Source organism: Chiloscyllium plagiosum, unplaced genomic scaffold (assembly GCF_037043375.1).
Source record: "Chiloscyllium plagiosum isolate Xiang-an unplaced genomic scaffold, Cpla_swu_hap1 HiC_scaffold_7, whole genome shotgun sequence".
Lineage (NCBI taxonomy): Eukaryota > Metazoa > Chordata > Chondrichthyes > Orectolobiformes > Hemiscylliidae > Chiloscyllium > Chiloscyllium plagiosum.
The window spans coordinates 1,367,169-1,383,908 of record NW_028270145.1 but is presented as its reverse complement, the minus strand read 5'-3'; the positions used below and the strand labels follow the sequence as shown (position 1 = coordinate 1,383,908).

Here is a 16,740-nt window from a genome sequence, read left to right as displayed (position 1 = left end):
TGGCCACCAACAACACTGCATGATTATTCTTAAGTAGATATCAGTCTCAAACTGGTAACAAGGTATAGGTGCTAGTGATAACAAAAAGACATAGGGGTAGGAGTAGGCCATTCAACCCATTGAGTCTGTTCTGTCTTTCAGTGAGATCGTGGATAATTGATTCTCCTTAACTCCACTTTTCCACTTTATCCCATAACTCTTGATTCCCTTATTGATTAACTGTTTCTCTATCTCTGCCTTGAATGTACTTAATGACCTAGCCTCAACAGCTCTCTTTTGGAAAGAATCCCACAGATTCACAACCGTTTTATCCAGCACTATTGATTTCCTGAGTTAGAGTTCCAGTTAGAGACATCCTGGGTTCTCTGAAAGATAACCTGATTTTAATCCGCACCTCAAAGTGAGAATCATGCGAGCTCAGTGTCAAATGGCCAAGTGAGGTTTTAATTAAAGGTGGAAGTTACAGTCTGGCATTATCAGGTACTCAGTGGAGGCCAAAGGAAGTATTTAAATTGATCTCTTCTGTGGATTCTTTCTGGACTGGGAGGAACAGGAGTACTTTCCTGGACTATGGGAGGAATCCTTGGGTTTCCCAAATGTTAGCGTTGTAGTATTCACTCACCCACTAGTGCTGGTATGGCTGGTGGAAACACCCCACAACTCTAACTTCATGCTGACACTTGTTCCCTTGGGGCCTGAAGTCCACTGGCTTCTTTCCTAGTTTCTGTTGTACTGCCCAGCCTTGAAATCTCTCCAACAGGAGTTGGCATTTTTAAAAAGAGCCAGGGAGTTAAAATAGCCCACTTCCCTGGTTCATTTTTCTGTGGGGTTTTCCCTGGCCTGAAAGTTAACACTTTTCTCCACTACCAAGCTAAAACTTGCATATGTAAGTAATGTTTTGCATGTGCAAGCGATATAATGATGTTTATGCCTTTATATTGTTGGTGGCTTAAATTAAACCTTTAAAAAACATGGTTTTTGATGCATAATTATATCATCTATCGCATAACTATAAACAGCATGTGTTTAGATATTCCAGGAATCTCACATCACACCAGGAGTTGAAGCTCCTGCACGATACTGCTCAATATCAACTATTATCTGACTGAATATTTACCATCAAAGCACAGAGCCATTACAGTTGTAGTGTAACTTGTATTGGCAATGAGTGTTCACATAGCTCAGGATATGATTTAATATGCTGCTTCTACTAAAAATTGCCTGACTCCAGTGAATTTCCTTACATATAAAAAAATTTGAAATCTTTAGAATAAAGAAATTGCCAGTGACAGCAACTTCTCAGGTGTGCTTAAACCAATAATCAGGAGCACAACATAAAAGATTGAGAACATATGAGGGGTAGAAAACATAGGCAGCATTTCCAACATTCCATGCATGTTTACATTTATTCATTGTTGATCTCTTTAAAGTGTTATTTAGATCTTGCTTGAATTATGTGGGTGCAAAGAAAAATTACCACATTCTAAGCTTTCAAAAAATTGATGGATTTGACTGAATATTTTTGCTTTAGTGTAGTTACTGATTCCAAAGTGGTTCTTTTGGAAGAATAAGCTGAGTGGCTGATGGTTGTTGATTAACAGCTTTCTTACTGTTGTGTAATGAATGTGATTCTTTTGATTGTTTTGTATGTGGGCTGGCCAACCTTCAGCAACTAGCCAGCCGCCTCTTTATGGCCATTTTGAGTGGGCAGCTGGCTAAGAAACTATAAAATAATCTGGGCTTCCTACTGATGTTTTCGATGGTACAGTTAGTGATCTTGATTAGGAGTTTAAATTCCTTCTTTATATTCTACATATGCACTTGGCTGAAGTGAACTGTCCTCTCCTTACATTAATTTTTAGTTAGATCGTTTCCTTTTGAATCATTATTGTGTCATTTGGTTCAATTATAATGTGCTTTCTGTGTCAGAGATCCATTTTGCACATTGAAGATGTGAAGGCTAGAGTACAAATGAGGTGTGTGAAATAAGATTTAAAAATATTATATTTTAATTTGGGAAGTGATATTGCACCACTTAAAGGTAAGACCTGACTACTTTTCCCACTTCATTCAAAATGCTGATGTCTCATTGGGACACTGACTTTAATTGGGAGTTGGATGTCTTTGAATGAGTTATGGAAGTCTAGTGATTGCAATTCAATATAACTTGAAAATAATAAAGTCAAATACATTATGGAAAGTTGTGGGCTAGCAATAGAAAGTATCCTGAAAAACTACTGATTGAAACTCAATTATTCCATTAATTAATAGTCCCTTCAGGAAGGATATGTGCCACCATGTTTGACCCTTGTGCAACTCCAGTTTAATAGTATATGGTTAACTGGTAGTTGTCTCTAGGAATCGAGGTTTGGATGATACAATATGCCTCACCGTGGTGCCTGCAATTCAAAACGATCTGGCAATCCTTTATTATCACAACGAGCTGCAGATAACCATAAGGACTTGAGAATCACTCTACAACTTAATGTTGGTGCAAACACAGGTGAAGGTCAAAGCAGCTCTTGAGTTTAGAAGTGCCATTAAATAGGGAAAACAATGCATTCCAATGTGTAGATATTTTCAGTAAATATTTTCTGTTACTCAAAATAACTGCTTCTCAATTGTGTTGTGACAGTATCTGGAAAAATACTGTTTTCTCCTTTTAAAAGATCATGCAGGAAAATAAAATGTTTTGATGAAGAAATAATTATTTGCCATTCTCAACTCTGGTGAAATGTTCATTCCAACTTGGACTAATTGAAGAATCAGACTAAAGAATTAATCATAGTACGCAGTGTGTAGGAAAACATTAGCTGTTTTGGCAGGAATGAGGTGTATGACTCCTTCGAGATTTTACAAACAAGGAAGCCACTAGATATGAAACTTCACATCATTCTTGGGGCTTTTCCTTGGGGTGAACAGCTGTCATGGCAACGCTGCCTCCAGTCTCCTCAATACAGCAGATTTGGGTGCAGATGTTTACTCTGTGAAATCATTCACACAGCCATTCTGGAAAATGTGGGCAAATTTGGCTTATTCAGTGGGAAAGTAAGCCGTATGTTTGACAGCTCGAGAGACAATTTCCAGCTGGTAACTGAACATTAAGACAGTGAAGTAAATTTAGTAAGAGCCATTTGGAAATAAGAAACATTATTTTTCTCTTCTTTACCTTGTTTTCCTCCAATGCTTAACATTCAGCAGTTGATGACTGTTTCTATAACTAACCCCCTTGTTATGTGGACAGGCCATTGACTTGACCCATAATGCCTGCGAATTGCTACTATTTACTTGAACCTAGATCTGGCAAACTGCTACTATGCAAGAAGGTGGGGGTGGGAGGGGCAGGAATGATGGACTGCCAGTCTACCTAACTTGTCAGAAGTCAGTGCCTATTTGGATATCAACCTAGCAATTCAAGGTTAAAGATTTTATCTTAACGTCTTTGACTTTTTGAAGTTGGCTTGCATCCAACATCTTCCTACTCACAAGCAGAAACTGCTGGCCTAAGTTTCACTCCTTAAGTTTAACAGTACCTTTTTTTTTGTTGTCTGCCCAAAGCCAAGTCTGACTCTCAGCATCTTGATTTCCACTGCAGTTCTGAAAAGGAAACGGGTCCTAAATACACCTCAAATGGACTCAATGCTGTTCACACCAAAATGGTCCACATTGGTTGTCCAGTCAAGTAAGCTATCTAGCAACAATAATGCCTTCCCTCCCCCTCACCCTGATTCTCCCAACACCTCAAGAAGTCTGAGTTGCTGTGGCAACATACATTTTTACATGCACATCATCACCCAGAGCTATAGAGAGTGATGGTTGAGGCTCTCATCTCTTTCCATCTCATGGCTGATGAGGAATCTTTCTGACTGATTCTACTGCTATTGGCATATGTTGGAAGAATGTATAAGTGAGTACTCAATCTGTTTGATCATGTTGTAAATGTGACTTCCTTGACTATCAAGTCCTAAAGTGAGACTTGCACCCTGATTTTCTCGCTCAGAGCCAGAAACGTTGCCCACTATGCCACAAGATCTCCTCCTTCACAAGAATGTCAATGTTTTTAAAACATTAGCTCTAGCTAACTTCATTCAATATCTGACTACTTACTTTGAGGCTTCTCATTTGTTTCTTACTGGGAATGATATAAATCTTATTACAGGCTTGCAGTTGATTAAGCAATAATCCCGATTGAACTTCTGGTGTAATTGACAATCAGAAGTTTTGGTGTGGATCTCCAAAATGAAGAATTATATATTCTGTATGTTAGGTAAATGTTGTACCATGCCATTGAACAAAAAAGATCATTTTGGTTAAGGTTTGATCCTTAGTCCATGTTGAGCTAACTGATTTCAATTGGGCAAAACTGGGCAGATTAGCATAGAGTGGGAAAGTTAACCAAATAGCCTGCTTTTGTTACTAATAGTCCCCCGATATATGAGGATCATGGAAAGTCTTTGGCTCTGGAACGATACCCAACCATGAGTCAGTGCCTTCAGAGGGTGAAGGACAGTCAGAAAATACTGGGATAGATATACGTTGGAGAGAGAAAAAAATACATTGTTTGGAAAACCCCGACGTACTTAAAAATACCAAATGTAGGCGGAATAACCTTAATTTCTCTATGGGCTTAATTGTAAAATGTATAAATTCCTTAGCTACTTTGGAAAAAATTCAGTTACAAAAGACAGTTTCATGGCACAATATATAATTGAGTATTGCATTTAATAAATGGTTTAATTTTCATACTGCAATACTCCAGACTTATTCATGTTGTGTTATGGTTTTGATTCGCTTCTGGTCTGACACAGAATTGCAAAACACGAAACATACCCTGGGGCAGTTTATACAATTTTACCAAAATATTACTTTATTCACATATCTTTAATTCTTATTTTCTGTAATATAATATCTGGTTGCTTGAAAATAAAAGATTTGTAGTGGTAAAACATATAGATTCCATGGAATCAGACCTTTTATACACAAATGGGGCATGCAGTGTTGCAATAATTTGTAACATTCATTTGGCATTCAGACAATGGGGAAAAAATACACAAAAGCATTCTGGACATAATCACATTAGTTTGAATTAGTCAGCAAAGTTGTTTGTCTTTCATATTGGACAAGAGTATATAAATTCAAATTCAGTTTGTGGATATTGAGGAATGGCTGTTAACTGTTTGGATTGACTATTTCTATTTCACCTAAATACCAAAAGATAATTAAAGCCAATGAAGATCAATTGCTTTCACTATGAAATCTGAAATTCTTGACGATGATTTCATTACCATCTTTTTACGAACCTCCTTTTTTTAATGAAAACTATCTCTCAATGACATTTCAAGATCACTTCTTCCATTGTCGTTACAGTTGACATATTTTACATAGTATCTAAAATATTTTATGACATACGGTGAAATCAATAATCTTAATATCCGACTCCTAATACAAATATTATAAACAAGTTAAAAATTTGCCTTGTCATATCTCAAATAGAACTTTTCATACAAAACCACTGAACAGAAGCAGAAGGAAGAATTTCAACACCTGCTGATCATTGTGACATGTGCACAACCAGTACCTCCAACAGAAAATTTTAAATATTGAATTTAGTCTCAAGAAATGTACTTGCTTAGTTAAAATCAAAATACGTCACTTCCTCACTATACCAATCTTTCTCATTAACCAGTTTGGCCTTTGACATATCAAAGATTTGAATGAGATCTATAATATCCTCTCCTCAACAAAGGAGGGATAATTTGACGCCAACTGTGACCCATGTTCTATACAATGACTTGAAAGACTTAATTACTAGGTCAGTTCCTTAGTTTAGTCAGTGTTGGTTTGTGAATCTTTAGTAGTAAATTCTAATCCACAATTGTTCTTGGAACTTAAAATTTATGGTGAGCACAATTGTGAAAGAATATTAATTCATCTTTGTACGTTAAATTATTTTGATACTAAATATATAGAACAATTGAACAAACCTGAGGGCTGTACTAACTTTCTATTCCCTTTTTTCTTATTTGTTCTTAGGGTGGACCTGGTCCAACAGGCGTCCGCGGGCCTGAAGGACCCCAGGGTCAACGTGGTACACCAGGTCGCCAGGGTAACCCTGGACCTCTGGGCAACATCGTAAGTCCAAAAATCATGAGTGCTCAAGATTTTGAATTACTGTGAACATCCTGTCATGCAAATATTTCATTGTCCCTTTCGTTTTATCTGTAGGGTCAGCTTGGTATGGATGGAACTTTTGGTGCAAAAGGCCCATTGGTATGTTTCTTACATTTATTTTCACTTGCCACTTTTGCCACATTTGTCTTGATCCATTAAAGATTGAAGAAGATCATTAATAGTTAGATTCAGGAAAAAAGCTGCAACAAGTAACAATTTCTTTCTTCTATTTAATTATTTTCCCGACACTTAACCTCATGTATTTTTATTTGGTGTTACACTTGGAGCGTTGGTTGATTAGTTTAACTTTCTTTGTTTTCTATATTGTTGTTTTCCTTCCATACATGAAAATTACTCATGCTTCACATGTTTCTTCTTCTTTTAACTCTATTGTCCATGTAAACAAAGTTGAAAATGTTGCGACAAACCTCTGAAATTCCACATAGTTAAAACGTGATAGGTAAAGATCTCAAATGTGCCTTGTGCATTGTAAACCTTGTGTTTTTGAGGTGAAGTAGGTAAGTTTGCATTCTACTTTTGACGTAGGACTGCAAATTCTCCTGAGAAGAAAAAAAAAGATCAATGACGATAGGTTGGGAAAGGGAGGTTAATAGAGTTAAAGTCCCATGTTGTTTATCTATATCTTTTTACAAGGCTTGTTAGACTGTTTTCTTTCAATGTAGTTCAAAGGGAACAGGGTATTTTCCAATTCCAATAAACATATGAATTTTATTTCTGTATGTGCATGCTGATTTTATATTTTCAGATCATAGAGAAATTTTGACTGCTGGTTACTTCAGTTAATGGAATCAGCCATCCCCAGTTAGTAACATGCTAATTTGGTTTATATAGGATCATGGGTCGATAAAGTGTGGCACTGGGAAAAGCACAACAGGTCAGGCAGCATCTGAGGAGCAAGAGAGTCTCTTATTCCTCAGATGCTGCCTGAGTTGCTGTCCACACTTCATCCTATATCTCTTGATATAGGATCATGTACACTTATCCATCAATTCAAAATTTGGTCCAATGGGAAAATGAGAAAAACTTTATGCCATCATTGAAGGACACCCCTGAGCCAGCAATACATTTGTCTTTTTATTCGTCAAGCATACCATTGATGATTCATCCAATTATACAAGTTAACTCTTTTTATTTTAATATTCAGAAACACATAATATAAAGGAAGAAAAAGTAAAAAAGGTGGGATAAACAGAGGAACATGGGAACTAAGAGCAAGAATTGGCCATTTGCTCCTTCGAGCTTGCTCTTCCATTTAATTGGATCATGTCAGATCCTCTTTATATTAAATCCAAAACTGAATATCTTCAATGATAAAGATGGTCCAAATATAACTTATTGTATGAATACCATAAAAAATATTTAACTAACTTGTTAATACAAAATATTTAAGTAACTTGTTAATACATTAATGTTGTATATTACCATGAAATAGCAGAATAACTGAACAGTGTGGTGCTGGAAAAGCACAGCAGTTCAGGCAGCATCTGAGGAGTAGGAAAATCCTGATGAAGGGCTTTTGCCCGAAATATGCTTTTCCAGCACCACTCTGATCTAATCTTTGGGTTCCCGCATCTGCAGTCCTCACTTTTGCCTAGAATAATTGAACACACATTTTGGTTCCGTCTTCTCAAAAAAGGACACAAGTAATTTCCCAGAAATGTTGGAGAACCAAGTGTCTAGTGAGGGGGAGAAATTGGACAAATTCAGTATCAATAAAAAAATGGTGCTGGACAATTTAATAAGGTTAAAGGCTGACAAACTTCAGCATCTAATAACCTACATTCCAGACTAGTAAAAGAAGTGACTCTCGAAGTATTAGGTACATTGGTTGTCATCTTCCAAAATTCTAGACTGTGGATCAGTTCCTGCAGATTGGAGAGTGGTAAATGTAACCCTACTATTTTAAAAAACCGTGAGGAAAACAAGTAGAGAATTACAGACCAGTTAGCCTAACATCAGGCGTGGGGTAAATGTTAGATTCTGTGAGAAAGATGTGAGAGCAGGATAATTGAAAAGCATGAACAGGATTAAACAAAGTCAGCATAGGTATATGAAAAGGAAATTATGCCCCACTAGGCTACTGGAACTTTTTTTTCAGGGTGTAACTATTAGAATAGATAAGGGAGAATCAGTGGATGTGTGCATTTGGATTGGGTGAAATTACAGTAGATGGGATTGGGGGTTAATATACTGGCATGGATTGAAAAATTGGTTGACAGACTGGAAAGAGAGATGAGGAATAAATGAGCCTTTTCTTTTGAGATGGAAGCCAGTGCATCAGAGCAGCTCAGTGCTTGAGTCACAGCTATTCATGATATGTATAAACGATTTGGATGAGGGAACTAAATACAACATTTCCAAACTTGCCGATGACACAACGAGGTGGGCTTGTGAATATGAGGAAGATGCAAAAAGAAATCTGGACAAATTGAGTGTGTGGACAAACACACGACTGTTTCAGTATAGCATGGTTAAATATGAAGCTATACACTGTAGTGTGAAAAATGGAAAAGAAAAGTATTATTTAAGTGGTGATCAGCTGGGAAATATGGATGGCCACAGGGATCTGGATTTTCTTCTACACCAATCAATGGCAGTAGATGGGCAGGTTCAGCAAGCAATTTAGAAGGTAGATATATGTAGTCATCATTACAAGACAATTTTATTTCAGAAGTAGAGACATCTTAATGCAGTTATACAGAGCCTTTGTGAGACTGCAACTGGAGTACTGTGGGGTTTGGTCATCTTACCTAAGAAAGAATATGCATATCATAGAAGTAGTGCAGTAGATTAGATTCCCTACAGTGTGGAAACAGATCTTTTGGCCGAGCTAGTCCACACCGACCCTCCAAAGTGTAACCCACCCAGACCCATTTCCCTCTGACTGACTAATGGGCAATTTACTTTGGGAAATTCACCTGACCTGCACATCTTTGGACTGTGGAAGGAAACCGGAGCACCCAAAGGAAACCCATGCAGACACGGGGAGAATGTGCAAACTCCACACAGACAGTCACCCAAGGCTGGAATCAAACCTGGGATCCTAGTGCTGTGAGGCAGCAGTGCTAACCACTGAGCCACCGTGCCACCCAGTTAGGTTCACTTGGCTGATTCCAAGTGTGGCAGACTATCATATGAGGAAACATTTGCTTGATTGAGTTTGTATTCATCAGATTTTTGAAGAATAGAAGGAGATCTAATTAAAACATATAAAATTTGGGGTGAGCTTGGCAGAATAGATTCAGGGCAGATGTTGCCCCAGGTTGTAGAGTCCAGACCCCAGGGATTGCAGTCTCTGGATATGGGACACACTATTTACAACTGAGAAGAGGAAACATTTCTTCGTTTGGCGGGTGGTCAATCTGTGGAATTTGTTATCATAGAAGGCTATGGGTGTTAGGTGCATATTTAAGAAAAAGATTGATAATGTTTAGATACATCAAGACATATGGAGAAAAACCTAGTCCTGCTTCTCGTTTCTATATTCCAATTCCTATGTGTTCCCTTTTGTTTTGTCCTAGTTAACAATCAATAGATCTGTTAGAGTTTGAAATCACCAGCAGAAACAGTTTTGCTTTTCTCGGTCTCCTCTCTCTGGCATTTTTCCCAGTTTTAACTTTACTGGGATATTTGAGCACAAGCAATGTTAAATAACTGAGCATAGGATACTCTTTTATTTTATTGAATCAAATAAATGTCAACTTCCCAATGGAGTTAATTCTGCCCAAACTGAGTTGACCATTATCACACAAATTGTGACCCACTGTCTGCTTCCACACAATTATTGTTCTGGAATAAGTTTGGTTTAAATGTGACATAAATAATGCCCACTGAGTCCCAATAAAACCAAGTCCTGAAACTAGCCAGGAATTGAGCCATCTGAAGTTTGGATGTTTGATTCCAAAATGTGTTTATGGTTATGAAACAGAAATCTAGATAACTGAAAGCAGACCTTCCTGAGAATTCCTCCTCCTTGCAGGCTATTCTACCAATATAAAGGTTCTGTTCAATTCCTCTCTCCTTGTCACCTGCACCTTCATCTCCAAAAACAGTAGGAGGAACTCATTAGTTAATGTGAAGACAAAATCAAGACCATCTGATCAGCTGCCTCTTCCTTCACTAACTAACGGAGCCAATCATCCTCTGAACTCACCCTCTTCTAGACCTGAAACTCTATCTTTCTCTAATTGATCTCTTAACTCACAATGTTTTTCGAATTAGAGTCCCTACAGTGTGGAAACAGGCCATTTGGTCCAACAACTCCACACCAACCCACCGAACAGTATCCCACCCAGACCCATTCCCCTATACCTGTTACTCTATATATTCCCTTACAATGCAATTAGCCTACCTATCCCTGAACATTGGGCAATTTAGCATAGCCAGTTCACTTCAACCTTTCATTGCGGGAGGAAACTGGAGCACCCAGAGGAAACCCACACAGACATGGGGAGAATGTGCGAACTTCACACAGACAGTCCCCCAAGGCTGAATCGAACCCGGGTCCATGGTACTGTGAGGCAACAGTACTACCCCATGCTCACTTTGAGCGTGGCTTATCCATGAGACCCATCTCCTAATCTCTCAAATTCACTCCCTCATCAAGCTATCCTCACCTAGCTTCCATTCCTGCATCTTGTGTTAGCTCTCCATGTTAACATTCCCTGTCCTCAATTGCAGTTCCTCTGTCCTTTGAAATAGCCCCTCACAAACAAAACAAAAATCTTTCGCCCTTCCATTCTTGCAAACTTCTGTCCCAGGTTCAAACTTCCTTTCACCTCCAAAATGCTTAAAAATGTTGATGCCTCTCAAATTCATTCCCACCTTTCCCGGAACTTCATGTTTGAACCTTTACAAATAGGTAAGCTCCCCTCCAGCTCCATCTTCCACCTCCATCCACCCTCCCATATAATGCCAGAACAGCTGATATCAAAACCACAAATGGCATCCTGTGGCTGGGACAAAGGTTCCTACTCATCTTCTAGCCTGTAGATGAATCAGATCACCCTCTATGATGACCAGTTGGGTAGCCTACACTTGCCTTGCCCCATTCATATGTATATAAGTGTAGTCTGAGATCCAGCTGTCATGGCCCCCTCCTAATCTTGCTTAATCACCTCTGATGCATGTTCACACCTTCCCACTCAACCCCACTGCTATCTTTCCATGCCCAATGCTATTCCAGCATGTTGGTTCTCAGTGATATTTTCTGAAAATACAACATCAGTTGAGCCGTCACTGTTTCTAGATTGCTTTCCTAATAAAGAGTATTGGGTGAACAGGAATTTCGTCTAATTAAATACTGAAATATTATAGAATCATAGAATCACTACAGTGCAGAAAGAAGCTATTTAGGCAATTAAATCTGCACTGCCCCTCTGAAGAGCATCCTACCCAGACTCTCACCTGATCCCATCCCTGTAACCCTAAATTTGCTATGCCAAATCCATTGAACCTTCATTTCTTTGAACTGTGGGAGGAAACCAGAAAACCCACCAGAAATCCATACAGGCAAGGGGAGAACTTGCAAACTCTATACATGCATCCAAGGAGTAAATCAAATCTGATTCCCTGGCTGATGCCACCTCCATCACTCTCCCTGAGATTTCTGACACTTGATCTAACTGGACTCTTCAGCCTTGGGACTGCCTATAGTTCTCGCACTGACATCCAATTGGCCAGCAACACTCTTAGGGAGTCTTCCTCCTGAAGAAGAGGTGGAAGTCTTTGCCTTAAAACAGTTAATGGTGATTCCAGTGTTAAGTTGCTGCTTGTAACATTTTAGCCCAAATGCAATAAAGCAAACATCCCATAAAATCTAACCCCTATCTCTGAAAAGCCCTCCATTCTCACAATCCTCTGATATATCTGTGATCTTCTAATTCTGACCTCTTAACCATGATTTCAGTCATTCCATGATTGCAGGTCACTTTGGCTGACTGTGTTTTAACTGCTGGAACTCCTTCATTAAACTTCTCCACCTCTCTACTTCACTTTCCTCAAAATAGTCTTTCGGTCACTCCTTAAAACCCACCACTTAGGCCAACATTTTGACTATCTGCTTAATATCTCCTTACAAAGCTTGTGTAATATTTAATTTTATCATGCTTTTGAGCATTTTATTTCATTAAAGTCTCCATATTAATATGAATGGATCCTTTAATGTATATTCAGATGACAAATGCAGTTTTATAAAACAATAGTCATTGATCCCTCACACTGCGAACACTTTAATACTGACCATCAATAATGCAGGCCCACAAAGTCTTCTTTGTGATTTCCAAATTGGAGCTGTGAGGTTGTCAGTGCAGCACAATGATCCAAAGTGCCATCCAGTCACATTTTGCAAAGCTACCTGCCTCAATTTGTTTCTGAACTTGGGTAGAATTTATGCTGTCGGAATTTTTTATGTTCTGGCCCAACACTAGAAACTTCTCAAGTTCAGACATTCTCCCAAACATCTTGTTTCCTTTTTTAATTCTCCGGGAAAGGGCTCCTTCTATAAATACTGAAAATGTGGATGTATTTGACAAAGCAACTCGTAGGCCTAGTAGCATTGATGTGAATTGTGATGAGAGATCACAGAGCATTGGATTACATGCTAAAAGTGAGGTCTGTGCAGCCCAAAGCACATTTTGGGGACTGGGGCCTCCTCTTTGGGAGGCTTGCCCTCAGTAATGTTTCAGCAGATGGACCTTTAATCGGTTTGAGGTGGGAACTTTCTTGTGTCTGTCTCCAGGAGGAGATTTCCCCCCTCACAGAGCTACTAATCTATCCAAGGTCAGCAGTTTTGTCCCCACAGCAGGATCAATGTCTTCCTCTTGTATTGCAGGAGGGCAGGGAGGAACGGGACATTCCCAAACTTGGACAAATACAGAATCTCACCAGGGTCAGTTTGAGAGCAGTGGGAGCTGTGTTGGAACAGGACAGGGTTAATGTCCTTGGACAGGCAAAGAGAGACCCCAGTCCCCTTTCACTGACCACTGCTTGCAACATTAAAGCTGCCAGGATCGATGTTAGGCCCAGTCCCCTCATAGGAGAAAGTGAGGACTGCAGATGCTAGAGATCTAAGTCAAAAGGTGTGGTGCTGGAAAATCACAGCCGGTCTTTGTCTCCTGCTCCTCGGTGCTTTTCCAATATGACACTTTTTGACCCCAGTCCTCTCATGCTGTTTATAGAATTGAAGTAGTCCTAGAATGAAGCCTCTAATTGCATTAAATGTCCACTTCAGGGGTTCAGTTGGTGTATGGATAGGTGTCCCACCTAAAGTCACCCTGGTCACAGCCATGGCTGTGGCAGGAATGCTATTGGTGGCATGGTGCTCCAACCTTTGGGTCCACCCAGCTGTTGTTTTACCCATGGGTGGTCTGTAGAGTTCAGCTCTGTGATATAGATTTGTGCTTCTTGTTTCTGGTCTAATTCAATTGGTCTGTGAAGGAAACTAGAAGCTTAAACGTTGTTTGAATCCAGTTCTCATTGGCCTCAATTGTCTCCCTTTTCCATCATAGATCACCTTTTAATTTCCTTGTCTGTATATTTAAATTGAATTGAAATACTTCAAAATATAATCGGTTGTCTCATGTAACATTTGCTAACAAAGGCACAAATAAAACTTGAACGTACCTTTATGTATAAAAATAAAATCTACAAAAAGGAAGTAAGTTGTCCTCTTGATAAGCAACCATCCTGCCACAGAGAAGGATTGGGAGGTTTATAAGTGGTTGTCGATCTGGTACAAAATTTCATTTGCCAAGTTAAGCTGTAAATAGTTTGAGTGTATCTATTTAGATCATTGTTCTGTTTGAAAGAAGTGTGCCATGTGACCTCTTAAATGTCAGGCTAACGTTTGGCTGCATCTCCACCTCTCCAGCAGAGAGTTTTTCCTCAATTGATATTTAGTCTCTTCATAAAAGGTGTACAGACTTATGAATTTTATTTCTCTATTTTTCCACTTTTATACTAAGAAAATGGCAGTGCTGAATATTTTAACTTATTTCTTTATTTTTCTATTTCTGTAACTGCACTGTTGTACTCCTTAATAAAGTCTAAAGCTAACTCTAAAAATTGAAAATAACAGGCATGAAAAGAACCAATTTGTTCAACAAAAGTAGTTTCTGGAAAGGCTCAGCAGCATCTCTGGAGAGAAGTCAAAGTTAACATTTCAGGATCATGACCCTTCCTCAAACCTTACTGTCAGAATCTTCGTCAGACCCTTCTGAGGAAGAATCACTGGACCTGAAATGCTTACTCTGATTTCTCTCCAGAGATGCTGCCAGACTGTAAAGGTTTTCCAGCAATTTGTTGTTTTCTGATTTCCAGCATCTGCAGTTCTTCTAGTTTTTAATTTCTTCAACAAGCTTGGTCTATATGTAAAAGTCTTGGAGCATCATTATTGACACCTCCCACACATCCACAGATGTAAATTCATCGAAGAAAGATAAAGTAAGAAGAAGTACAATCAAATTCCCAATAAGGAAAAATAATACACTTGAAATTTCTCCTTGGGTCACGTTCCTAGGCACACCTCAGATGATTTAAAAGAAGCATCTGGTTCATCCAAATTAGTCCAGTTCAAGTGAAATCTGGGTCTCAACACCTTGGCATCTCTTTACTACCAGAACTTGTGGCAGGGCTGTTTTGCTAACATTTGCCCTAAAAGTTAAGTCTCCTCAGATGAGGTGAATCTTTGTTTAAGCACTCAATGCTCTCTTCTCCATTACACAGGGTTCCCCAGGTGCAAGTGGTGCTGCTGGGTTTCCAGGTCCTCCTGGATCTACTGGTCCAACAGGGAACACGGGGCCTCCTGGGATCAAAGGTCAAAGGGTAAGCAATGCCTTTACTCAAACTACATGGTAGTTTTTGCATACTGGTAATCCCCTTCTTCTCTTGGTTGCCATAAATCTATTTTTCAGGAATGCATTTTTGAGCTGTTGAAGTCAGCTCTCAGTGAGCGTTGTTACATTAATGAAATTTGGTCACCCACAGTGCCACTGACATCTGGTAAGGTATTGTTGGGATCTGTTTTGATTGCTTTGGCTGTTTGGTGTGTGCAATCATGTTAAATTGAAGTTAGGATGTTAGAATATATGTCATATCTATCTTTGTGTAGCATTAGCCTTTCATTTTGTCAAAAACCCTTGCATATTTGTTTGAGTAAACTTTATTTGTAATAAGCTAGTTATTATTTCTTACATAAAGAAGCCTGGCTAAATTACTTCCAGTGCTGAACCAGACGCAGTCTAAAACATATTTAAATGGCCATGTCAGCACTCTAATGAAATTTGTTATGACTCATGGAGAAGTGTGATTAAAAAGGAATTAGTCCAAACCTTGGTGGTGACATGGTATTTAAAAGGGTATTGTATAATTGAAATTTGGTATTTTCTCTTTATTTAATACATGTTCGTGCTGTGAAAAGACAAATCCTGTTTCTTAGACAAAAGTTAAAACATAGGACTGCTCCACATCACCAAAATAAAAAGTATGGCATAAACTGATAATAAAGTGTCACATTATGATCACACAGCAGTAAAATAATCATTCAATTCACCTTCAGACTATCTTACTGTGTGTGATCAAGAGAGGGAAGAAGTTAAAGGGCTCAAGCAGAAAGGATCCACTCCACGGAAGGATGGAGATGCTTTGTCAAAGAAGTGGGCATAGAGGTGAAGCTGGCAGAAGAAGAGCTCAGTATCAGGCCAAGCACAAAGTCCAATAAGGTGCAGCAGAATGTCCAGGAGATCTCAATCATTAATGGAACATGACAAATGGAATTTCAGTTGGGATTCACTTTCAGTATATCAGAGCTGGAGCCAGCAGCTGAGGGAAGGGGCTGTATGTGATTTTTCATAAATACCTGGCCAAAAGCAAGAAAGAAAATACAAAGCGATCAAGAGATCCAGATAATGGAGGTGAAAGAGAATTGCAAGATCTGAACTGCCAAAGGTGGGAATTATGAAGTAAATATTTCTTCAAAAACCCAAAAAAAAGCCGATGCAGGAAGCAAAAGAGAAAGAAAATACAAACCAAAAGTGCTGCAAGTCCTCAGCTCAGGCAGCATCTGTAGTAGAAAACATAGTTCACACCTTGGGTTGTTGCCTTTTCGTTGCACTGAGAAGAAGTCAAAGATGTAACAGGTTTTAAGCGAGTATTGAAGATGGAAAATGTGGGGAGATTCCAAGTTAAAAAAGGGAAAGTTTATGATAGGTAAAAGGCAGTGGAAATTAAATGTCAGAAGGGCTGATGGTGATTAGAACTGGTAAAGCTCACATTTATTTACATTGAAGAGACAAAATGCTACTTCTGAGAGGTTATGAACAAACTCAGAATTTGCGTGATTCACCACATGAATTCAAAGACTTGATATTTAGGATAAAAATTAAGATCATTATATGTTGTGCGGATTAAAATGTAAACTTAGAAACTGACAAAAAACACACGCACACAAATTCAACATGTATGTGACACCTTCCAGTAGAAATTATAATATGAAAAAGTGGGGCATCCATTATATCTGAACAAGTACACTGTTTTCTCGGCTGCCTGTGT

At 38.7% G+C, this 16,740-nt stretch overlaps 1 protein-coding gene across 2 annotated transcripts in view; it reads left to right on the top strand.

The window, feature by feature from the left end:
- Positions 1-16,740, top strand: part of LOC122551236 (uncharacterized) — a 260,766-nt gene that overhangs the window by 161,726 nt on the left and 82,300 nt on the right. For both annotated transcript variants that reach the window (XR_015757572.1, XM_087988654.1), the window contains exons 19-21: positions 6,034-6,132; positions 6,226-6,270; positions 14,917-15,015. Coding sequence is in view for 1 of the 2 variants with exons in the window: in XM_087988654.1 (XP_087844780.1) it covers positions 6,034-6,132; positions 6,226-6,270; positions 14,917-15,015 (243 nt within the window). In the remaining variant the exon portion in view is untranslated. The remainder of the gene's footprint in view (positions 1-6,033; positions 6,133-6,225; positions 6,271-14,916; positions 15,016-16,740) is intronic.